Source organism: Theobroma cacao, chromosome 10 (genome assembly GCF_053813885.1).
Source record: "Theobroma cacao isolate CCN51 chromosome 10, ASM5381388v1, whole genome shotgun sequence".
Lineage (NCBI taxonomy): Eukaryota > Viridiplantae > Streptophyta > Magnoliopsida > Malvales > Malvaceae > Theobroma > Theobroma cacao.
In genome coordinates this window covers 438,035-461,674 of record NC_142648.1, presented here as the reverse complement: position 1 = coordinate 461,674, position 23,640 = coordinate 438,035, and the positions used below count along the sequence as shown (strand labels likewise).

Here is a 23,640-nt window from a genome sequence, read left to right as displayed (position 1 = left end):
TCATATCCCTAATAATGATGTAACCGACAATTACCTCCAAAACCTCCTAAATTCTTACCACTGATATGAAAAAACAACAGCATAAAAGCTCCAAAATAAACAGATAAAGAATACATAAAACAATGATATAGTTAATGAGCTAAAACCAAATCTAAATCTCATCAAAATCAAAATTTCAAGTGGTAAATACTACAACATCCAAATGAAGACACAATAAGATCTAACTCTTAATCCAAGTTCAGATCCAAATCTAAATACAAACAAGACAACAAAGCTACAATTGAATCTTTTAATCTATCATGAAAACAGTAAATCATTTTTGATTTACCATAAACGAAGGTAAAAAAATCATACGCACGTTCAGCTTCAAAGATCTGTTGTTCAAACGCGTGAGGCAACTGCTGGGGCCGCCGCAGCAGCAGCGGAGGAGGCGGCGCCGCCAAGGAAGGAGAGGAATCCGGTGTTCGCAGGCTCCTGATCGTCTAAAAACAAGTCCTCTGGAACCCTGAATGCACCATGTAGGCAAACGATGGCGACTCCGATCAAGAGCGCGGAGATCAAGAGCGATCCAACGCTGGTCAAGAACACAACGAAGACGGTCAACACCACCAGCGCGCCAAGCGTCTCGCGATCGGAGAACGTGCGGCCGAAGAGCACGAGAGGTTGATCCGACGGTCGGAAGAGGTATAGGAAAACCCACGCAGCGAGGAGACCAAGGAGGACAAGGAGGGAGAGGGGATGAGAGAGGAGAGAGAAAGCGAGAACAACCACGAGCAGAGTTATGTAATTAACTTTGAAGTAGGAGAGGTTTTTGCGGACCCGGGAATAGGCATCCGTTAGATTATCGGGACGGGCCATGGCAGAACGATCGATGAGTTCGTACCATGGACGGCGTTGGGAGAGTCCCTGACGGATCGAGGACGTGAGGCGCGAGAGGAACGCACGGAACGCGGGCGTAGCTATCGGGGGTTGTGACTGGGCCCCGCTACCCGCCGTGGATTGAGAGCTCGTCATCGGGATGGTCGGGGGGTTCGCCATCGGTGGCAGGTGAGATAGGAAATGCTGGTGGCGCGTGCGGTTCTTTCGACGTTATAGCGGTTGCTTTGCAATCGGCTTTTAAGTATCGCAAAGGTAAGAGGGGAGAGAGGTCGTAGGTACCGACTTACCGGTGTTAGTTTTTATTTTGGGTTACGCTTCCATGTATTACAATAGACGGTTTATTGGTTATTGATTGCAAATAAACGGTATTGATGAAGAGTTTTGGATGTGATCGTTTGCAGGGGACAGAAACTCATTTTCTTATTTTTTATGATGAAAATAAAAACTAAGAGGTGATAATTACATGACTAATCTTAGGATTAAATTTGCAAATTTAGAAATGCATAAGGATTAAATTAGTCATTAGGCTTAGGTTAATATCTTATTAGCATAATTAGGATTATATTTAGACGTAGATGATACATTTAATCCTCACAATGAAATAATCTTACATTTAGAATTAGATGGAAATAAAATCGGAATGGAATAGATGCATTGTGATTATTTCATTAACATAAGGATTACTTTAGGCTTTTATTAATATACATTACACTTTGATTAATGTATCTAAGGATAATGTATCTAATTAGCATAGGGATGAATTATATTAGACTTGATTACAATTAAGGTTCATGTTAGATTAAGAAGGTGTATATTGCATAAATATATAATTTAATATATATGATTGAAAATGTTTCTATTAATATATTAAAGTATTATAATAAAGGTTTCAAACAATTAATTCAATTAAAAATTTTCTTTTAACATAATTAATCGAACCACTCGAAATAAAATTTTTCACCATTTAATTGAATTAGATAAATTAATTTGATTAATCGAAAAAATTTCAAATCAAAACCGATTGAATTAAATGAAATAAAAACCTTGGTTCTAGATTAAGAAAAAATATTTACATATACAACTTTATTTTATTTATTTATTCATACTAAATACAAAATAGAAGTGTCAACGTTTAATTAGCTTTACATCTTTATCCATTATCACTTTAATCATTTACTTCTTTGAAATAAATAGTTGGTCAAAACAACTTATTGATTATTAGACTAATGTAATGCTCTAAACAATCACATTCTCTATAATCATCACTTTCTCATTGTTATATCAAATGTTACAAAATTATATTCCTAGCAATCAAATTTCCAGCAATCATATTCTTAGCAATCAAATTTCCAGCAATCATATTCTTAACAATCATATACCCAACAATCACATTTCTAGCAATCATATACCCAGCAATCACATTCCCAATAACGTACTAAACGCAACCTTATTGATGATTAGACTTTTGATTTAGAAAAAAGAGTATACATTCTTTCTAAACGTTTTGAATTCCTAAAAGCAAGCATATTCATTTAAATCTTATCGTGTCTTAAACCTAATCATTTTGTCAGAAAAAGTTTAAAATCTTCTATGCATGCAATTTGTTTAAACTTTATCATATCTTAAACTTGATTATTCCGTCGAGCATAGTCCCTTTTTTTTAAATAATATATGTAGTTTGCTCATAAATTATCATTATTGGAGTAAATTGCTGGCTGCCCTTTTCCATAGTGTTTTGTTACTTAATTTATATAAGATCATGTTTTATAAGTAAATTCTATGTTCATAAGAAACAACTTTACTTGCAAAGATAAATTGGGAATATTTGGACCGTTTTTAATATTAATATAATTATTGTAATTGTAATCCAAAGAAAGACTTTTTTGTTTCTTTTTCTCATCATTGAGCCAATAATGATGGGATTGGTTTTTTGTTTATGAGTATTATCTTTGTAGGATGTCCTAAAGGAATCTTGAAGTGAGAAATTTCCTTGTAAGATTATCCAACTGAAAGAGTTTGCTTTCTCAATACAAAAGTAGAGATGTTTTGTTCTTCTATCTTTTCCATGCATTGATTCCCATCATTTTTGACTTTGCTTCCCCACAAGAATCTTTAGTTTTGTACCCATTGATGGGTGTCTTTAAATGAAAAAGATCATCCATATGAATTTTGTTTCACAGATAGAGAAGAAAAAAGTTGATAATAATCAAGCTTTAACAATGGCTTCCTGCTGCAATCCTGATATGTTTACCTGGATTCAAAACCTTCCTCCAATCACTCAATGGAAAACAAGTTCCATGTCTGTATGCATATGTTCTTCATCAAGTTCATCCCATCCATCCCTCAAACTCTCTGTGGCCAAAAACCCTCATTCTTCAACTCTCTCCATCTCCATAGTTGCTGATTTCAGTGTCTCCATTCCTCTTTGGGCCTCAAAGCCCTTAGCCATCAACCCCAAGTCCTCAAAACTGTTGGATGAAGAAGCCATTTCCTGTCTCGTGCTCAACTTCATACAAGATGTCCTTAGCTATGGCTCAAACAAGAACAGCTTCTTGATCAGATTCCCGAAACTCGAATCCGTGTCTGGTCTCAAAGGCATCTTCAATCTCTCATTTCTCACTCTTGCATTTCTTATTTGCATCTACGAAGCCCCTGTTGATCTCCGTTCAGCATGTCTCAATACTCTCAAGCATCAGCTGGCATGCTCGCAGCTGAGAGAAGCTTCGAAATCGCTGATGAGACTCCTGGGATCGAACTTAGAGGAGCAATGGATGCGGTCCATAAACCTCGCCATCACCAATTGGATCGTGGAGCTTCAAGCTACACACCGCACCCTGATGAAGACGCCATCCCCGCTGTTCTCATATGCAATTTCAACGTTCGGTTTGTGGAAAGTTCAACTATACTGTCCTGTCATAGCCATGGATATAGAAAGTTCAAGCAATGCTTCTGTTGATGACCAGAGGCTGCTTTTCTCCCTTCATTACCACCAGCTTGAAGGGGTTATCCAAGTCAATTACAAGGTCATTGTGCAAGAGAAATGGATCGATGTGATGCTGAACATCGATAACATAAGGTAAACACATCTTTTCATCACAAAAAACATAATCATAAAACTGTCCTGATGTGGTTGTATCATCCTACGTGTTAACAGATGTAACATAATCCGGCTTGTAAACGAGACTCTGATGAACGAACGAGGAGTTGGGGCAGACGACAAACATTTCCCTTCGAGAGTATCATTGCAAGTAACCCCAACTCTTCAGTCCAACATATTAAGCGTTTCGGTAAGCAAATCGACAGAGAACCCGGCAAGAGAGATAGAGATAGAGAAAAGCATAGAGACCTCGTTTGATCCTCCAAACTCTTTCTTGGGACTCAAGGTTTCCGTGGGAGAGACCACGACGATGAGCATGAAGCCATGGAAGTTCGAGCAATCTGTCAATGGCTACAGTGGGACCTTGAATTGGTTCCTTCACGACAGCGTGGATGGAAGGGAGGTGGTCTCCTCGAAACCTTCGAAACTTGCTTTGATCAACCCCAAGGCTTGCTTCAAAGACCGGTACTCCAACGTTCACCGGCCTTTCACCAGGCAGGGAGGGGTGATCTTTGCTGGGGATGAATACGGAGAAAAAGTCTGGTGGAAGGTTGATAAGAGTGCCATGGGGAAAACCATGGAGTGGGAAATCAGAGGTTGGATTTGGCTAACATATTGGCCTAATAAACATAGAACATTTTACAACGAGACTAGGAGGCTGGAGTTCAGAGAAATCCTCCATCTCAACATTGCTTAGCCAAGCTTGTTTTCCCATCACCATGTAAACTAGAAGCTGATCAAATTCTTCTTGTATATTCACTTTGTAAAAACCAAGTTCTCTCTTAAAGTAATTATTAACCGATTAATCGAATTAATTTGATTAGTAATCCAATTAATCGAAATTTTCAGATTCAAACACAATTTTTAAAGTTTTATTTCTTTCTATGGTAATTATAAAGTAAACAAAATTAAGTTATGAATTCTTCAATAACATTAGAATATTTCAACAAATATGGTTAAAAATATTAAAATATTTCAAAACCAAAACTGAAAGAATTAATCGATTTAATCATGTTCATTTCAGAATTAACTGAATTTATTTTAATTAATTCGATTTTAATAGAATATTGCTCACTTTGGGCTAATAAAGCCAGTTATTTTTAGGCCACAGCCCACAATAAAGTAGAATTGGGCCAGTCTGGACTCAATGGGCTCTCAAAAGGGCGTGCGTCACGCAAACTGGAGGCGGGCAATACCTGGGGCGTAAGTTGGAGAGGTACGGAGCTTTAAAGCTGAGAAAGAGAAGGCGATGACGTCAGGTGGAGCAACTGAGGACAGAGGCGGACATTTCGAAGCTGCTATCTCTTTCACCAACTGTTCAGCTAACCAACCCCCGCTCTCTTTTATATTCATTTCAATCTTCTCGATTTTGCCCCCGCTTTTTCCTCTATATCCCCTCTCTCTCTCTCTCTCTCTCTCTCTCTCTCGCCCTCCTCATTGTCGATTCCAATGGAGTCCTCCGCTGCTCTCCGATCCTTTCACTGTAACTCTCTCTCTCTCTCGTTTTCTCTTGTTATGTTTATTTCTCTTTGTTTGATTGAGTTTTTGTTTGGTTACATTGGAAACGAAGAGAGAAAAGAAAGGATAACTGTTTTCAGTCGGTGAAGAAGCGGTGACATTTCGGAATCCTTTTTGAGTGTTTTATATCTGTTTTGGATCTAATAATTGTCTTTGTTTCTTCTTTTTTTTGGTTGTAGTAAATTTTGACGATTTAGTGTAAGTTATAGAGCTTTGGCGTAGAGATATTTGAAATTTACCTAAAAAATGCTGAGATCTGCCTTCAATTCTTTCTTATTCGCTGTGAATATCCATTGAGAATGTTGAATATTAAGCAATATCTTTAAGCTAGCTAAGTATGTGAATCTAATTTCCATAAGAATAGAGTTTTTACTGTTGATATTATCGATATTTATATATAAGTTTCTATTATTAGAGATCATGCTAAGTGTCAGTGACGGAGCCAGAATTTCATATTTGAGGGAGTGAAAATAAGAAATTCAATGTTTATAGGGATGAAATTATAAATTTTTTTAAAAATAGGAAACAAAATTATAAAATTTGAAAAAGAAAAAGAAAGAATAATTATTAAATTTTAAAATTTTAGGGTGGGGTGGGGGGGGGCGCCTACCCCTCTGCTAAGTTCAATCTTCAATAATCAATACTCAAAAGAAAAAAGAAAAAGGGAAGATGTCTTTGGGAGTTTGTAGTGGAAGCTAATTTAGGCTTTTCAATTTGCGAATGCCCTCCTTCAACAAAGAAAGGAGAAACTGAGAGACAAAGAAGGTACTTAGAAGGCTTATTGGTTCTTAAAATGCCAATTAAATTTGTATTCCTCTAACCATCATGTGACAGAATCAATGGGTTTTGAACAGTTTCAGCATTATGAATTGCTTTTTTTTTTTGTTTTTTAGTTGAGATTCTTTGTAAGATCATGTTTCTTCTTGGCTTATCAAGTACTTTGTTGGCATCCATTTCTTATTATATAGTTTTTGAAATCTTGACCTTAGCAAAGTATGGTTGTGAGGACTTGATTTCATGAAATTTAAATTTTGCATATATGACTTTATTTGCCACTGAAAGCTCATATTCTGTTATTAAAATTTCAGATTCTGTAGGTGCTGTTTCACAAGCACATTGCTCACTTGAAAGGCCAAGTACTGTTCATATGTATTCTTGTGGCTTGGCCACTTCAAGAAAATCATGTGTCCCAGGCTTGATGTTTGGCGGGAAGAATAATTCTGCTACAAAACGAAATGTAACTCTAATATCATGCATGAAGACACCTGAAGCTTCTGTAACAGCCAAGTCAAATGGTGAGTTTATATTGACTTCAGATTAAAGATTTTTATGGCCCTTGTTTGCATAAATTTGTTAATTATGGTTTAACTGCAATTGAACCATGGCATTGTGCTAAAATATACCAATATCTGTTGCATTTGGGCCCTTCTTCTGTTCAGACATGGCACTTCACTTGTTACAGATTTATACCGGTTTTGGAAAGCAAAATCAATTTTTTTTTCCTTAATTACTGAAAGCAAAATAGTTTTTAAGTCACTTATTATGTAATTACATTGTAGCTTGTGCATTGTGTCTGGTTTTGCATGTTAAAAGTTGTTAATTATGGTTGCCACAGTTCCATTAGATAGCACCGCACAAGGCTCAATGGAGAAGAAAACTTCACGGAATGCAACTTTTCCAAATGGGTTTGAGGTAATAATTAAATCTTCAAATTGACTTTCTTTTCTACTCTTGCTTGTTGTTGCTCACTTCTTTTTAAGAAGAGTTTATTGGTGCTACAAAAATGATTCATAATGTTTTTCTTTTTTGTGATTGCTTTTACGTTTTCAAGTTGGGTCATCATTGTTTCTTAAATTTAAACAACTTGATTGTTGTTGTTTTTTAGCTTAATATTGGTATCTGCCCCATTTGGAGCAAAGAATTACTAATAGTGCTAGTTTGTGTTGAGCTTTATTCTCTTTAGTAATTCCTATGTGGCGGAGTTTAACAAAATTTGTGACAGCAATGCTAATATTGAGTATTCTATGTTTTGAATGCTAACAAAATTACTCACTTTCTGTCTTTATGTTGCTGTTGTGTAGTTTCTACCATGTCTATTGCAATTTTCTTCTTTGATGAGTCTTCTATTGACTTTTTCTTATGGTTATCATTTATTCACTGTACCTTTTGCTCCTTTCGTATTGATCTAATAAGATTTTCTTTCTTGTGATTCTAATTTGCTAGATAATTAACATATAATTGCTCAAATTGTCAGGCATTGGTGCTGGAGGTATGTGATGAGACTGAGGTGGCTGAGCTGAAAATGAAGGTTATTTCTTATTCTCTTGTCATGTGATATACTTGCATGCTTCTTCTAAACTTTTTCTTATGACTCATTGATTGACCTGAAAATTTTCTGTAAGGATATGTCTCAGTGCTTATTTGAAAATCATGAGGGGTGAAACCTTCCATGTTGATCATTTGATCATTGAATGAATGTAATGCAGCTGGCCATCTGCAGGATTTAAGTTTTTTATATGAATGTTGTTGCATTTCCCTATAATATGTTTTCTGATCAATTGTCTGTTGCTTTGTGACAGATTGGAGACTTTGAAATGCATCTGAAGCGGAATGTTGGTGCCACAAAAACTCCCTTGTCCAACATTTCACCTACAACAGCCCCACCCATCCCAACTAAACCAATGAATGAATCAGCTGCTGTTGCCCCACCTCCATCACCACCAAAACCCTCCCCAGAGAAGCCTACTCCATTTAAAAATGCTGCCTTTGGGAAGTCATCCAAGTTAGCTGCCTTGGAAGCTTCTGGATCCAGTAACTATGTTCTAGTGCCTTCTCCTATAGTATGTGCTGTTTATCAAGAGCAAGGACTATGTTTTCTTTTTATTTCTTTGGAACACTATCTTTATAAAGCCATCATGTAACTGCAGGTTGGTACATTCCGAAGGGGTAGAACAGTGAAAGGAAAGAAGCAACCTCCCATCTGTAAAGAGGTATTAGTTCCTGTCTGAATATTTGCATTATAAGCTAACACATTCTTTGATAACGAATAATGGAGATTTGTCAAATTGTTAATTAGCCTATCTGTTCTAAATCTTCGTATTTCCATGTATTTCGAGTTCTTGTATTTGTCAAGTGTCAAATATTTGTTACCTGTGCAAAAGCTTGAGTTTGTTTATGCTGGGGCTAAATTATAGGAGATACTAATGGCCTTTCCCCAAAAGGATTAATGTATAGCCATGTAAGTGAGCGAAGATGCCAATTTTGGGCAGGTTTTTTTTTGGGGAAATGAATTTGGGCAGGTTGTTTCTAGAGATACTAAAGTCAAAAACAAAGGTCTTTGGATATATTTTCTATCTATGGTACAGCATCTTTTGGTAGCAAACTCTGTACCTGCTAACTTTGTACTTTTAACTGAGTTATTGCTATCCACCCTAGTTATGCCTTTGCCCACAAGTTTTCTTTGAACTGAAATCTGATGGCTCTACCTGTCGATGCTGTTGATTTCTTATTATCATGGCCTCGTAACTTCAACTGGCTTTTCTTGATCCTCAAAAGTTGCAGTGAAAAAAATACTTGCAGGGTGATTTGATCAAAGAAGGACAAGTGATAGGATTCTTGGATCAATTTGGTACTGAACTTCCTGTTAAGGTGAGTTCAAATTTTTTCCATTTGTTAGTTATAGTTTTTCTTTAAAAAGTAGGTGTCTAATGGTGTATGTTATTGTTTTGTTGAACAGTCAGATGTTGCTGGAGAAGTCTTAAAGCTCCTCTTTGATGATGGAGGTATAATGTCGATCCACATTTCATATTTATTTTTATACCTTAATATCTAAAGTGTCTTTATAATGGGTAAGTTCAATCGGCTTTTCATTTGATGCAATATCACATGCATAGTTGCTGGTGCTAGGATTGATTGCATTACGGCAAACAATGGGTGCTGCCAGAGATGCATAAACCTAAACCTGGGCTGTTATTACAATTGCATATATTTATTCATAACCTTAACAGTCAGCATGAGCTACTGGTTCAATGATGTCATTCAATTCCCTGTTAAAGCAAAAGTCTGACAGGATGAATTGCGTGAATTTTCCTATTTGTTATGTTTGGTACTAGGAGGGTGATGGATGTTTGAGAGTCCATCTTTCCTTGGTTAATAGAACCTGATCAAGTTACACCTTTTAGTTATCAAGATTGTTGAGTTTTTGAAACATTCTAGATGATTCTACATGTCTGATACACAAACTCTTGCCTTTGTTTCAACTGTGTTGGACAGATGCCGTTGGCTACGGAGACCCCCTTATTGCAGTCTTGCCATCATTTCATGGCATCGAGTGAGCGCTCTCTTGTAACTACCGTATTTTTGCAGAGACAAATGACCCAAAATACTAAGGTTTTTCATTTTGTTTTCTCACATCCTTTCATTCGTTCCGTCTTTTGATTCATGCGCCTGGGCACAATCACGAAATGCATGTGTAGCTGGGGATCTGTACTCAATGTTGCTAATGATTTACAATTCCCTGGAAGCCACTGAATAATTGTTTTAAGCATTACAGATTTAGGAGAGGCTTATCATTTGTGTCAGTTAAATTTTTTTTGTATACTAAGCCTTCAGACGATTGTTGCTCAGAGACAAATCATTGTCGAGTCAAGAACATAATCCAAGGTTGTCGTTTGCACGCATCTTTGTGCCTTATGTGACAGTAAAGAAAAGTTTCTAGCTTTATACACCTCAATAGAGAGTATATGTTTCGTATTTTAAGAGGGACAACATAGAAAAAGTCTAGAAACTCAAACAGATGTTTACAAGAATTATTGTAATAATACATCAAGGGTATAATGTGCGACAAAAATTCTCAGTCAGTCAAATTTGTCAAAACTGTTGGTGATGAATGGTTGCAATGTGTGCTGTAGTCGATCATGATCTTTCATGTAAAAGACTATAGAAAACCAGTGCCTCCAAGGCCATGGTGTAACAGATTGTGAGCAATTTGATCCCGGGCATGCACAGCCTTCGCAGACCTCAAATTATTTTCAGGTATCATCTCATCATCAAAAAGCTCGAACTGTAGTTCAGGCTCCATCTCCTCATTGCTCATCTCGCAAATATTGTGCAAAACACAGCAAGCCCCAAGCACCATAGGCAATTCTTGGAGCTTCACCTCGGTTCTCTTTTGTAAGCAAGACCACCTCCCTTTCAACCTCGCAAACGCCTGCTTAGCAACTTTTTGAATCTCACCAATCTTTTCATTGAAACCGTGCTGAGCCCACGTCAGATTCTGATGCGTGTAAGGAACCAGAACCCAGTCCATCAAAGGGTACCCAGAATTCCCAACGATCCAAACATCCTTCAAGACCCCCTTGTTAGCCCTCTGGTATAAAGCAGAATTCTCCAGCACCTTATCATCAGGCATTGAACCAGGCCATCCGATACAAACATCAGTGAAAATCCCTTTCTGATCGACTACACCTTGGACTGTAATCGAGTAAGAAGTTTTTTGGTTTCTTTCTGTGTGCCTTCTGTTAAAATAGGCTGCCACGTTGACCTTGGGTGCTATAATTGGCACATGAGTTGTGTATATTGAACCACCTATGTTAGGAATCCCTGATGTCGACTCGAATTCTTGCTTGATTTCTTTCATTTTCCTGTCATCAGGCCATTGAATATGCTTGGGCATCATGACAGATTTTATAGCTGAACATACCTCCAGTACCAGCTTGTGACAGGTTGAAATTCCCAACCCGAATCGTTTCGAAACCAGCCTAAGCGGCTCCCCTGTAGCCAACCTCCAGATACAGACAGCCACTCGCTGTCGGACCGGGATCGCATCCCTCAACATGGTGTTCTTTTTCGTCACCGCCGGTTCCAACTCCTGGCATATCATTTCAAACGTGGCTTTACTCATCCGAAACGCCTTCCGGAACTCTTCCTCTGGAAAATCCGGATGGTTACAACGGTCCCACCAGTCCTTCGATCGATCCTTCACCCATAACCTCCTTTGCTGACCCGACCCGCTTCCCGTTTCATTGCTCACATTGACATTGTCATTCCCTGCTGCTGTTGATGTTGCAGCAACGGTAGCTGCCATGGCAGACGCTGATTTCCTAGCTCGTTTTGCAGTTAAACCATCCAAATGATCAGCCTCAGAGTAATGCTGTTGAAGCTGATTGTAATACTCATTCATTGCTTGAACTTTTCTCTTGTGATTGAATTCAAACAAAGCCTTGTCTTGTTGGGATTCAGTTGTCCACTGATCTTGCTCCTGCTTTGCTTCTTCTTCTAATAACAATAACGAGGCAAGGATATCTCCATATCCCCTCTTGTTCAGCTCTCCTTCCTGGAAGAACCCATTGCCACCCCCGTCCCCCGATTCGTCTTCCTTTTTACGCTTCTTGTTGAATCCGTTGTCAAGCTCTTGGAACCAGGAGCTGCCGGTATTATAATAATCTTCCGGATTAAGAAATGTGAAAGAGTTGATTTCCATACTCTGTTTCTAGACCAGACTGATTCAGTAAACGTTGGAAACTACCAAATGTGAAAAGCTTATGCTAATGGTTTCAAATTTGGAGATGGGAAGTGAAGGGTATTGCAATTAGTCCTTTATAAACAGAATCAAAGGAGAAAAAGTGGAGGAGAGTCAGCGAGTTAAGGAAGCGTGTGGGTGTCTGCAAATCTGAACGCGGTGGCTTTGACGGTGACTTGACTTTTCAGGATGATTTAGTTTGATAAGAAATTTACGCGGTTGAAATCCCGAAGAGAACATTTTAGGATACTATTTCACTACATATAGAATTTTGGGAGGAAAAACATCATGGGAAAAGGGAAAGTTGGGTAGAAGTTTCATTGAGTTCATAAGGATAGGCCCGATCAGGGGAAAGTAGAGGGAAGTAGCTGAAAAGGGTTAAGGGATAAGTGTCGTAGGACACTTTGTCCTTCAAAAGTGAACTGCGACAGCAACGGCATCTCCCAGGAAGAATCTTGAAAGCTAACAACTTTCGTTGTTGGGAAACTAAAATATTTGGGAACCCATCATCACTGCTAAATCACCCATGGAAATCAAACTCTGCTTTGGGATTGCCCAAAAAGGAAAACTTAAAGCTCTCGTATGGGTGAGGTGGAAGTCTCAAAAAGGAAATTCATTATTTCTAGTTGCTTCTTTGGGTCATATCTAATAAACCCATTGAGGGGGAAAAAAGGAGTAATAGTATTATAATTAAATAGAATTAAAGGTATATATCATGCAAAATGTGACTTCATGGCATTAGATTTAAGTTTTTAATATGGGAAAATTGTTTTCTTTTTACTTTTTGCAATTGAAAACCATTCCATTTCATGCATGTTCAAGCCATTAAACATGATATGCATGCAGAAATTAATTTCTATGCGCTAGAACATCATTAGTATTAATTTGAGAGATGGATTCAAGGTAATTAGCTAACCAAGAAACATACATAGGCTAGTTTCAATGGCTTCCAAAACCAACAAAAAAGAAAGAAAAAGAAGAGAAAATGGTTTTTTATACAATCATTAAAAGTGTTTACTAAAGCTTCCAAAACCAACAAAAAAGAAAGACAAAGAAGAGAAAAGGGTTTTTGATACAATCATTAAAAGTGTTTACTAAATCTAGCTAGTTGGCTCTTGTTTGCTCAAGAAATGGTTTAAGCAGAAATTATTGCTTCTTTTGTCAAACTTGAAGAGATGGGAATGCCTTGAATCCTTCTAGACTTAATGCCAAGGAATTGTCTGGTTGATAGCAACATCCTTTGTACTCGTGGGATGATGTACAAAAAGCTGTAACATCAAACACCATGACTCATACCTGTTTTCAACACCCATTTGTCTGAAAACAAAAAGTGTCTGCTTCTCACCCCTCCCCAAGTCAGCGCTTACATCATTAATACGCCCTTCATTCAATCAAACTGTGTTTGTTTCCAAGCACTAAAATTTCATTGAATTTACTGAATCTTGCCTTTCAATTTACAGTTGGTCAAAATGAATTATTTATTTCAGTGTTACATTGCATTTAATTGAACATTTTTCAATAAACTATCTGTCAACTTGAAGAATATATGAAATGCTAAACTGTCCTACTTAGCTATGGCTTGAAGTTGGTTTCCAACCAAGGTGCCCTACATCAAGACAAGGGGAGGAAAGAGCAAGTCAATGTTTTCCATGTGAAAGAACCTATCTAATATGTATCAAAGTCGTCTAATGATATGGAAAGTGAATCATCCCCGGGGCCATGATGAAGCAATTTCTTTGGCAAATCATCAGGGACAACTGATGAATCCCTGTTCCGCACCACAAATGGCAGATTATGGTTGAACAACTTTCCTCCTAGTCTTTGTTGTTGAATCACTAACACCGTCGCGGTGGTTTTATAATCTGGTGAAGCAAGCATATCACCGACGATCCCAAGCTCTGGGCACTCGCTCCACTCCCCAAGTCCTTCGAGAAGTGGTGATTGCGGATGGTATCTCCCTACTAGGATCAAATGAAAATGTGCTATGGCTCCACGGATGTATGAAGATAGCCCTTCCGCATCTCTTAATACCTCTTCTACATACAAGAAACGTTCATTTCCCATGTTATCTTGGCGATGTTCATTGATCAAATGGCTGTCATTCTTCCTGTCTTTGGAGTTTTCGCCTCCAAAGAGAAGGAAACGAATGACAGTTAGATTAACACTTTCATGTTTCACCATTCGACAGCCATAAGCTAGTGACTCCATGTCATCAGGGCCACCAATGAAGAGAACAGCGACCTGGAATTTTGATGAAGTTCGAGCTGAAACGAACCCATTTAAGACTCCCCTGTCAATAAGGATTCCAACTGAACATGGTGCCTTTTCCAGGACATTAATGTTCAGGTTTTGTATGGGACGGCTCATGGACCCAATCTTGCCATCAATAGCCCATTGCTTGTGAAAAGGCACAATGACAATGTGGGCACGCTTCTCAAACGCTATACGACAGATGTCATCGTGCATTGTCTGAAAGTGTGAGATTGAGGTGTATGATTGAACGCTGGCGCAGCCTTGATTGTACTCCTCGTACTGACTAAAGGCATTGCATACTCGGCCTGCTGTGGATGAGTTTGTTGGTACCAACCTTCGGCTATGGTTTGGTACAAGGATAGGGATGGATCTCCCCACAAGTTCAACAAGGACCATAGCTGTGACGGCGATGGGGCTCTCTCTGCTGGCATGGGATACTTCAAGAAGGTTCATAATTGTCGGGACACTTTCATGGCTGTGGAGGCAAACAACGATTCGAAACTCTGAATCACGCTTCGCATGATGGATGGTACTTCTCTTTACTGAAGCGTATTGCTTTGACGGATCATACAACTTTCTTATCAATGGGGTTATGACTGCCGTCACGATCACTACTGACATCATGACTAAGGCAAATTCTTGGTCCTCGATCAGCTGCAATTGGAAAATAGCTTCAGCAAAAATTCAGAAAATTTAGACACAAAACATAAGTAACAGAAATTCAATAGTTAAATTAACTTATTGGGGCTAGAAACAACTTTGACCCCAAAAGTTTTCACCTCTAAACAAAAGCTATGGTTTTCAAAACATGGTTCTTCTCATCTCTAAAATAGCACACATATTTTTTCAGCTTTAATCAATCCAATTTGGAAAAAGAGAGAGAAATCCTGAAAAGAAGCTGCATGCTTAAAATGTTGCAGACTAGGCAAGAAAACTTGTCCACAACTTTTAATTCTCAGAAATTGGTTTTAAAGCAATTGTTACAAGTCATTATGCCATTGGTTAGTCCTGCAAATCCTGGAAAGAAAGCACCGGAGACTAATAAAACTAGCCAAATATGGAGTTGACAGAGATTCTATGTTCTCAGCATGGAGTTAATTGTATCATGTCTTGACATTAGCAATGCTCTATTGTTGTTTCTCACGTTCTCTTGCTTCTAGCTGTAATTTATATATATATATATATATATATAGAGATCAGGAAAATGAAAAAAACTAACCTCGCTCTCCTTCCAGAGGTTGTACGAAGTGAGTTCAACAATGCCCCTTGCATTTAGAATGAGTCCAAGCACAAAAGCTTCTCTGAGGGACAGACCGAAAAAGAGAGCCGACAGCATCACTGCTATTAGCTTGATCACGAAAGCAAAGGCAACGATGATCCCCACAACATAAAAAGATTGAAAGTCGATGGTGAAGATGTCGGTTTGCATCCCGCTGAGCGCGCAGTAAGCAGGATAGAGAAATGCTTTCGAAAGAGTATCTAGCCTTGATGATAGAGCTGATCCCAAGGGCGGTCCATCAGGCACAGCCAGACCTAAAACTAATGGTCCGAAGATGTAATGCTGGCCAATCACCTCACTCAGAAATGCAGCTGCCATGACTAAAAGGAAAATGAATGCTATGCTGTTCTCATCAACAGATTTTGTTTCCAGTGTTTGGTAATACATCTTTACTAATCTTGGTCTAAGAATAACAAAAATGGAGGCTACTAATGCAACTATAGACAATATTGATGGAACACAACCAAAGATATCGCTGGAGGTACTTTGTTGCATTGAGAAAATAATTCCAACCATAGACATGCCAATTAAATCGCAAAACATTGCCGAAGTGACGGCTAGCCGGCCAAGATCAGTGTTGAGAATCTTGAGTTCATCCAGCAGGGCAGCAATTACAGGGAAACCTGTTAAAGCCTGTGATGATGCAATGAGCATTATCGAGTTCTGGAGGCTGGTGCTCAGAGTGATAAAATTCTTCAAGACCAAACCAAGGGCAACGGAAAAAACCAGGGTAACAAAGAGGCTTGCAGCACCTATGACCGCAGCCTTTCGTCCTGGCCGCACCATGAGGATAGGATCCGTCTTTACTCCGATTGCGAAGAGGTAGAACATTATGCCAAATCCTGCAAATGTGCTCATTATCATGGTGCTTCTCATCGGGAAAAGGATCTCTCTTACATCTCTGTTGTAGCCAAGAAAGGACGGGCCAAATATCATTCCACCCTGTTATGGATTTTAAAGGTGATTATCCTTTTAATGTTCCGCGATTATGATCCAATGTTATTGATTGAAAATGAAGATGAGAATCAGAAAGGATTATAAAACATACGAAAATCTGCGAAACTAAGGTTGATTGTCCTAAAGGCCTGAGGCAAACATCGAAGAGCAGTGAGACCGCGGAAATGCCAGAGAGCTGAAATAAGAGAAGAGACGTAGCACTGTTGAGAGGGCTACCATGTAGCCAGATACTCCTCGATTCAACGTTGATTTTGGAGGTATCGATGCAAAGAATAGTCTTGTTTCCTCCAGCTATGACTGAATCTTGTTGCAACCCGGTTGCCATGGTTATTGCCTGTTAAAGCAATTGCTTTTTGATCAAGAAATCAATAAAAAAGACAAACAAAGAAACCCCAAAACAAAATGAAAAAGGACAATGGATAGCATGAAGCAACAACCAAAGGTAAGAGTACGTCGGGGAGAGATAGAAGAGAGAGAGAGAGAGAGAGAGAGAGAGAGAATGAGGGGTCAACCTCATATTTTGGATTCCTCCATATTTGGAGGTTCTCCTTCAAGTAAGGTAGTTAAAAGTAAAGCGTAATCTATCACCAATCTCATGTTTCTGACAATATCTCAAGATTTTCTCTTTGCGTACATAATTCCTTGCAAATATAAGTGAAAAATAAGCCTTTTGATTCACCTCTTTCTCTCCGACTCTCTCTCTCTCTCTCTCTCTCCAAACTTCCTTATTTAGCAAATGGAAAATGTTAGTAGGGTGCTTATAAGCACAGGTTTAGATTTTATAAAGAATTTTGTGATTAATTAATGTATTATTTTTTTTCTTAATTCTTATTCAAGTATAATTGCTCGACCACATAAAGAATTCTTTGAAGCAATTTCATTTTCTTCAGAATTTCGGACCTTTTAGATTAAGTAGGTGCCATGCCAGTAAGACAGAAACCATGATATCAGCTATTTCACCATGCATGTGTTCTGCAGCCAACCATCTTAGCAAAATTTATCCTATCAGTTATTTTCATTCAATTCGTACTTTTATATATAAATTATATGTCTGGATTTTATTCTTCAATCTCCTTGTATCCACATTTGTTTTTTTCCTTTGAAGAAAAATGGTTTCTTCTTGACCTTAGACAGGCGTTTCTTTAGGTTCAAGGAGCTATAGTTTGAACAACACATTATCAAGCTTAGATGAGCATATCCTGTACAACTCCAAGCTTAACATGGCAAATCCATGAATCCAGATAAAAGGGTGTGGATATCGAGGGGAAAGGTTCAAAAGACTAAAAAGGGCAAAGACGGTATTCTTTATCACTCAAACCATGACTAGAGATTAGTTCCAAAGCAGATACAGATCAAAATACATCATTTTCTTTACTGGTTGGGAAATTTATAGCCTATTAGAAAGCAAGCCAACAAAAAGGGCGAATATGATGATACAGAAAATTAGAACTACTTTTGAATCTATGGTATATATAATTTAGAAGCAGTCTAGGCTTCATTATCTGATTAAGAGAACCAAGCACGAAGGAAACAAGAGCAAGCATGTCCCAGCATCCTGCCTGAGTACAATTGTAACAAGTCTTCCCCTAAGAACAGTTTCCTAATGGACCAATTGGTCAATTGATGGACATAAACGGTCTTTCTGATTTCTGATTGGCGGTTTATGGAATACGCAGAAAGCATGGGAAAATCTTTTTTTTTTTTGTCCCATAAAGCAATCTCTGCATGATGATGCTAATGTTGCAATCAGAATCCTTGTCCTTTTCCTTGTGGAAGTTATATCAGGAGTTGCACATTTATCTTCTTGTTTTTTGGTCTTGCTGCGAGAACAGGGATCAAAGGACGATGCATTAGGACCTGTAAGCAAAAAAAACAGTTATATATCTAGCAGGGGAGAAGCGAAACATTCAGAGTGAAAGGCATCCGAAATATTTAGTAAATGCAATTTTCTTACCTGAAAGAATGCAGCCCTTAAATTTCAAAACCTGTGAGAGTACTTTCACACTCCCCCTCAATGATCTGATGTTGAACCACAAAGGCAGAAATTGGGTTAGTGATTTCTGAAGAAGCTAGTAGGTCTCCAATTGGCCCTAGCTCCGGCAACTCAATCCATTCTGATAGACCTGATATGACTGGTGAGTTAGTTCTTGAGTGTCGCCCAACCAAGAAAAGATCATAGTTTTCCTCCAATAGTGATCCAACCAGCCGAGATGTATCCGCACCATCTGTAACCTTCTCCTCCTTATACAATACATTACCGTTATTTTTACTTTGGTGCTTTACGTCTCTCAAACATTCATCATCTAGCATAATCTCCCATCCTTGTTGGTAACAATCATTTGATGCAATGAACCTTACAACAGTTAAGAAAACAGAAGGCCATCCCCTCATCCTTTGTGCAAGAGCTAGCGCTTCTCGATCATCCTTGCCTCCCAGGAAAATCACACATACATGATACGCGGATGAGTTTGCTAAGATTGATGGACCACGAGTTCTGCTGCGGTCAATTAGAACTCCTACAGAGCAAGGGGCCTTGTTCAAAACTTTACAATTCAAGGCCCTCAAATCTTTGCTATCGGAAATCATCTTCCCTTTGCTATTCCACTTCCTATGAAATGGAAGTATTATTAGTGCTACTGAATTGTCAAAGGCAACCCAACAAATGTCTTCATGCATTAATTTGGGAGGTGATATTGCTGTGAAGACGTGGACTTGGTTTTGCTTCTTATTTTGCGACTTGAAGTAATTGAAAACATTAATGACGGGCTGCCAGCGAGATCCATCAGAACTCTTCTGGCCTAATTGGTGATTAAGGAGGAGAGGAGTGGATCCACCGATAAGTTCTTCCAAGTAAAGCCCGTAAACAGACAAGGGACTTTCTTTAGTAGGATTTGAAAGTTCAAGTAGCTTGATTGCTGACAATGCATCATCTTGCCTATGTGCACAAACCAGCACTCGAAGACCCTCATGTGTAGAAGAGTTCAAAATGGTTCTTTTCTGGTAACCTGTATATGTCTTTGATGGGTCATAAAGCTTTCTGGTAAGAATTGGCACGGCTGCTGCTAAAATGAATACAACTACTACAGCCAAGGTGAATTGTTGAGTAACAATGGACTGAAAGAAAGAGAGAGAGAGATTTAGTAGTCTTGTCTTCTGACCAAAAGAAAAAACAAGTTATAAAGCAGGGCCTTGAAGGGATTCTGAATACCTGCTTGTCAGCATTGGTTGCAAACGTGCCTAATTCAACAATGCCTTTGGCAGTCAACATCAGAGCAAGTGCAGTAGCATCCTTGCAAGGCATTTTGAAACAAATTGCAGGAATAAACCCACAGGTTGTTTTCAGCAAGAAACCTACAGTAATTACAAAAATTTCAGAAGCAGGTAGCGGCCTGTTCAATTCCCAGAGATTTGATTTGTATCCACAAGAAGTTGACATAAGTGGCAGCATCCAGCCTGTGACTATGGTGTCTAATTTTTCTATCAGAATGGATGCCAAGGGAGGTCCTGTTGGCACTGCCAAGCCTAGTATAAAAGGCCCGTACATGTACTGAAGTCCAACATTATCACCGACTATTGCTACAAGTAGTAGTGCTATCACAAGAAGGAAAACGTAAGCATCTCTGACCGGCTTTCCTTCAGGCGTTCTTCTGATCATCCAGTACATCATTGGACGCAGAACTGCTATGATAAACACAACAAGAGCGATACAGAGAAACATCGACTTCAACGCTACACGGATCGATGCCAATTTGATTAACTGCCAATAGCTGTTCAAATTTACTATTACTACACTTGTCAAGTCACTAATCAATGCTGATGACAAAGCAAGGTATCCCAGCTCGGAGTTAATGATCTTGAGATGCATTAACAAGCAGGCCACCACTGGAAATGAGGTTAGCATTAGTGTTCCTGAGAAGAGTCCAACCCATTCCAGGTTGTATATATCCATGTTGTCCACTGTTCTGCCTATGTATTTGGCAATGAGAACAATGGTTAGCATGGGGAATACAATGACTATAGAGCCTATGGTCCATGCCCTTTTTCCTGATTTGGTGATCAGACTCACATCCATCTTCACCCCGATCAAAAACATAAAAAACAAGTACCCGAACCGTGTCAATTCAGACAGGATTTTTAGGGATTGCTGGGAGAACAAAATGTCTGATATTTTAGGAAAGAACCGTCCAAGGACAGTTGGCCCAAGAATCAGACCTGCCTGGCATTTGCACAAGATCAATTTAAACATCCTTCAATTAATTAGTAAAATAACTACCCAGCAATGCACCTTAATGAACTTAAAGAAAGAACAATTTAGTCAACACTTCTGATATATGAATACAAAATTTTGTAACAACACCATGATCGATCAAGGGATACAACAAAGCAAAAATGTACCAGCAATTCAGATACGAGACGAGGCAAATGGAAGCGTCTGAGGAGGAGGTGTATGATGGTGGCGAGGATGAAAATGATAGCTAATTGCAATTGTAAAACAACCAAGGTATGTCTGAACATATGATCACCGGGTTCGCTAAACAATCCATCTGAAGCAACCCGAATGAATCTCCAACATGATCCATCTACCCTGTATCTAGGCTCCAAATCGTTGGAAAATGATGAATTTGCTGCCTCCATGGCTTCCAACACCCTTGATGATATATCCTTGTATGCTCATATACCATGAATAATGAAAATGAGGGTGGATATGGAAAAAAACCCAGAATGTAAAAGAATTGAAGCCCCTGGAGGATAACGGACAATACGGAGAGGAACCCTCTTTGATCTCTCGTTATGCATTGACCAACTCTTCAAAACTTGGAACCCCAAGGTGGCAACAAAAGAAAAACAAAAGCTTATATTTCATATTAAATTTGTTTTGGTAATTTCTAGGGGATAAAGGATGAGAACAACTACGTGGCCTGTCTCTTACATGGCAGTAGCAACATGTTTGTGTTTTCAAGGTAACATATATGAATGCCAAAGATAGCATCATGGACACGTGGAACTTGCCATGTTTCTGTTTAAGCTTGGAAGGAAATTGGTAATGGAGACAGAAAGGAAAAACCATGTGCAGATGCTGCTGCTGCCGGGTTCAGAATTTTCCATTACACCGACCATAGCCGTTGGTTTCTCTTTCGAAAGCTGAAGCAAAGGCTAAGAAGTTTGGGCACAGTCAGCTAAATTCACACGGCAGGAGAATATGCCGTGATCGTGGTTAATTCCAGCATTGCCCTTCACAATTCCCACATATTACCCTCCCTGGAGTCCACTAATTAATTTATTAATTATTAAAAAATATATATTTTCAAGCCTTTAATTTCTTTGAAAAAATCTAAAAATTATGGATGAAAAATTTAAGTTTCACAAATAAAAGTTTTTTTTTATAATAATTTACACTAATTAAAATAATGAAAAAAACTAGTGTCATGGATGTAATAATAGAGAAATGCATGTCCTTTTAGTAAGGCTATCCACTATATATGAGATGAATGTCGTCTGTACCGATCTTATCCTTATCCATCAGAAGTCTTTTTTAAAGCTCTCTGCTTTACTGTTCTCCTTTCCCGACAAAGCTTCGAGTGGCGAAAATGGAGGTTTTTTCTCAGCGATCATCGTCCTCAACATTGAATCCCAACGCTCCGTTGTTCGTCCCGTTGGCGTATCGGACGGTCGAGGATTTCTCCGATCAATGGTGGGCACTCGTCCAATCCTCCCCTTGTTTCCGTGACTACTGGCTCCGTGAACGCTTCCACGATCCCCAAAATGACGATGACTCTCTCTTCTTCCCCGACGACCTCGATGCCATCTTCGACGAATATGACGACTTTTCGGCCTATTCCAGACGTAAGTGACTCATTACCCCCGCCGAGTCAATTAATATAACTCGGATCTGACACTTCTTTTTTTCTTTTTCTTTTTACAGAGCAGGAAAAGGAGGGAGATGGTGACAAGGAATTGGTACCCATCGGGGCGTTGAAGTGGCGGAAGGGCCGAGTGGCAGCTGAGTCGCCAAGGTTTCTTGAGAAAGCGCCCAAGATTGTGAATGTGAAAGTGAGTCCAAGGACGATTCACCAACCCAGGTAGATCAGATCGAAGTCGTTCTGAAGATTGAAGATTGGGAGGTTTCGCCGGCCGACAAGACAAGGGTCACTTCTAAGTTGTAACTGCTGTTAGTGTTTTTCTTTATTTACCTCAATTTGTAATGTTTCGTGTACAGAGATCTCTCCTTTTAGATCGTAGTTAGTTTGTAACTTGTTGTAGTAACTTTCCATTTTGGGGAATAAAAGAAATGAACCTCCCTTAGATCATTGCCTTTTAAGAAATATTAAAATTATTTTCATATTTATATTTTTATTCCATATGATTTGCTTATTCTAAATATTGCAGTAGAAAAAGTAGTGAAAAGATCAAAATTGCTTTTCTCTACAGCAACACGTTCATACTCAGTTCTTCTTGGTGATCATCCATGGCTACCAGGGTGAATTGATCAATCATCAGCACTACCCCAAGTGTTTGCTTGTTTGCCTATCTTTTGAAGAACTCTGATGACTTCATCCCTGGTGACATTGCCCGTCACCACGACCTTGTTCAGCTTTGTATCCACGTTGTACGTTTCAATATCTGCCACCCCCATAAACAAATCTCCCAAGCTTATAATCTTAAGATTCAAATCAAAGAAGAAAGAAAAAGAAAGCAAGTGTTGTTTCAGATATTTGATTACCCTCTATCTTCTTGATGGCCTTCAAGATTTTCTTGATGCATTCCTCACAGTGCAAACCCACTTTCAGCTCCACTACCTATTTCAGAATCAAAACCTGAATTGAGCCCCAGAAGAGAAAATAGAGCAGAAAAAAGAAAGAAAACCCATTAGTACTATGGAAAATTGCTGTAAAAAGAGTTACTTACATTGGCCATTGGCTGTTAAATGAAATAAAGGAAAGAGGGAAGGAGGAAGGAAGCAAGAGATTTTATGTTTGGTGGCAAAGGGGTGCCATAGAGCTTAGAAATATATATTTACACACAATGCTAAGAAAGGTATTGGATTCCTTACGTGAGTGATGGGGAATTTTGTTTGCTTTTGTTAAAAAAAGCTGCCTTTATTCCCAACAAGTTGTTGACTTATGAGTGAAAAGCCAA

General features: G+C 38.7%; 6 protein-coding genes and 1 pseudogene across 7 annotated transcripts; 3 read left to right on the top strand and 4 right to left on the bottom strand.

Moving 5' to 3' along the window:
- Positions 1 to 128: 128 nt before the first annotated feature.
- LOC18585783 (PRA1 family protein B1) lies at positions 129 to 1,180 on the bottom strand. The gene has a single exon (XM_007008785.3). It carries the CDS (start codon positions 1,036 to 1,038, stop codon positions 382 to 384), a length of 657 nt encoding a protein of 218 aa, XP_007008847.3. The 5' UTR covers positions 1,039 to 1,180; the 3' UTR covers positions 129 to 381.
- Positions 1,181 to 3,069: 1,889 nt separating this feature from the next.
- On the top strand, positions 3,070 to 4,819 carry LOC18585782 (neuronal PAS domain protein). The gene is made up of 2 exons (XM_018128996.2): positions 3,070 to 3,955; positions 4,034 to 4,819. Exons 1-2 carry the CDS (start codon positions 3,099 to 3,101, stop codon positions 4,671 to 4,673), a joined length of 1,497 nt encoding a protein of 498 aa, XP_017984485.2. The 5' UTR covers positions 3,070 to 3,098; the 3' UTR covers positions 4,674 to 4,819.
- A 443-nt stretch (positions 4,820 to 5,262) lies between these two features.
- On the top strand, positions 5,263 to 10,173 carry LOC18585781 (biotin/lipoyl attachment domain-containing protein). The gene is made up of 9 exons (XM_018129362.2): positions 5,263 to 5,459; positions 6,583 to 6,789; positions 7,110 to 7,186; positions 7,749 to 7,802; positions 8,074 to 8,334; positions 8,422 to 8,484; positions 9,074 to 9,142; positions 9,231 to 9,276; positions 9,767 to 10,173. Exons 1-9 carry the CDS (start codon positions 5,426 to 5,428, stop codon positions 9,826 to 9,828), a joined length of 873 nt encoding a protein of 290 aa, XP_017984851.2. The 5' UTR covers positions 5,263 to 5,425; the 3' UTR covers positions 9,829 to 10,173.
- A 3,506-nt stretch (positions 10,174 to 13,679) lies between these two features.
- Positions 13,680 to 16,828, bottom strand: LOC18585779 (cation/H(+) antiporter 15-like). The gene is made up of 3 exons (XM_018128721.2): positions 16,595 to 16,828; positions 15,487 to 16,488; positions 13,680 to 14,921 (listed from the first exon to the last, which is right to left on the bottom strand). The coding sequence occupies exons 1-3, from the start codon at positions 16,826 to 16,828 to the stop codon at positions 13,680 to 13,682; spliced, it is 2,478 nt and encodes an 825-aa protein (XP_017984210.1).
- A 1,106-nt stretch (positions 16,829 to 17,934) lies between these two features.
- LOC18585778 (cation/H(+) antiporter 4 pseudogene) lies at positions 17,935 to 20,908 on the bottom strand (annotated as a pseudogene). The gene is made up of 4 exons (XR_016028845.1): positions 20,899 to 20,908; positions 19,712 to 20,270; positions 18,458 to 19,617; positions 17,935 to 18,360 (listed from the first exon to the last, which is right to left on the bottom strand). The product of XR_016028845.1 is annotated as a cation/H(+) antiporter 4 pseudogene (transcript).
- Positions 20,909 to 21,979: 1,071 nt separating this feature from the next.
- LOC18585777 (protein EARLY RESPONSIVE TO DEHYDRATION 15-like) lies at positions 21,980 to 22,811 on the top strand. The gene is made up of 2 exons (XM_007008778.3): positions 21,980 to 22,347; positions 22,427 to 22,811. The coding sequence occupies exons 1-2, from the start codon at positions 22,092 to 22,094 to the stop codon at positions 22,585 to 22,587; spliced, it is 417 nt and encodes a 138-aa protein (XP_007008840.3). The 5' UTR covers positions 21,980 to 22,091; the 3' UTR covers positions 22,588 to 22,811.
- Positions 22,812 to 22,816: 5 nt separating this feature from the next.
- LOC18585776 (Heavy metal transport/detoxification superfamily protein) lies at positions 22,817 to 23,531 on the bottom strand. Its single transcript, XM_007008777.3, has 3 exons — positions 23,410 to 23,531; positions 23,225 to 23,300; positions 22,817 to 23,124 (listed from the first exon to the last, which is right to left on the bottom strand). Exons 1-3 carry the CDS (start codon positions 23,416 to 23,418, stop codon positions 22,991 to 22,993), a joined length of 219 nt encoding a protein of 72 aa, XP_007008839.1. The 5' UTR covers positions 23,419 to 23,531; the 3' UTR covers positions 22,817 to 22,990.
- Positions 23,532 to 23,640: the final 109 nt, after the last annotated feature.

Excerpts from the sequence above, each read along its gene's own strand:
- LOC18585781 (XM_018129362.2), top strand. The coding sequence starts at position 5,426 with ATGGAGTCCTCCGCTGCTCTCCGATCCTTTCACT. Across the intron at positions 7,803-8,073 it reads TGGCTGAGCTGAAAATGAAG|ATTGGAGACTTTGAAATGCA; the intron begins GTTATTTCTTAT and ends GCTTTGTGACAG. Across the intron at positions 8,485-9,073 it reads AACCTCCCATCTGTAAAGAG|GGTGATTTGATCAAAGAAGG; the intron begins GTATTAGTTCCT and ends AAATACTTGCAG.
- LOC18585783 (XM_007008785.3), bottom strand. The coding sequence starts at position 1,038 with ATGGCGAACCCCCCGACCATCCCGATGACGAGCTCTCAATCCACGGCG.
- LOC18585779 (XM_018128721.2), bottom strand. The coding sequence starts at position 16,828 with ATGGCAACCGGGTTGCAACAAGATTCAGTCATAGCTGGAGGAAACAAG. Across the intron at positions 16,489-16,594 it reads CCTTAGTTTCGCAGATTTTC|GGTGGAATGATATTTGGCCC; the intron begins GTATGTTTTATA and ends AATCCATAACAG. Across the intron at positions 14,922-15,486 it reads ACCTCTGGAAGGAGAGCGAG|CTGATCGAGGACCAAGAATT; the intron begins GTTAGTTTTTTT and ends TTCCAATTGCAG.
- LOC18585777 (XM_007008778.3), top strand. The coding sequence starts at position 22,092 with ATGGAGGTTTTTTCTCAGCGATCATCGTCCTCAACATTGAATCCCAAC. Across the intron at positions 22,348-22,426 it reads CTTTTCGGCCTATTCCAGAC|AGCAGGAAAAGGAGGGAGAT; the intron begins GTAAGTGACTCA and ends TTCTTTTTACAG.
- LOC18585776 (XM_007008777.3), bottom strand. Across the intron at positions 23,125-23,224 it reads GGCCATCAAGAAGATAGAGG|ATATTGAAACGTACAACGTG; the intron begins GTAATCAAATAT and ends TGGGGGTGGCAG.
- LOC18585782 (XM_018128996.2), top strand. The coding sequence starts at position 3,099 with ATGGCTTCCTGCTGCAATCCTGATATGTTTACCTGGATTCAAAACCTT. Across the intron at positions 3,956-4,033 it reads CTGAACATCGATAACATAAG|ATGTAACATAATCCGGCTTG; the intron begins GTAAACACATCT and ends ACGTGTTAACAG.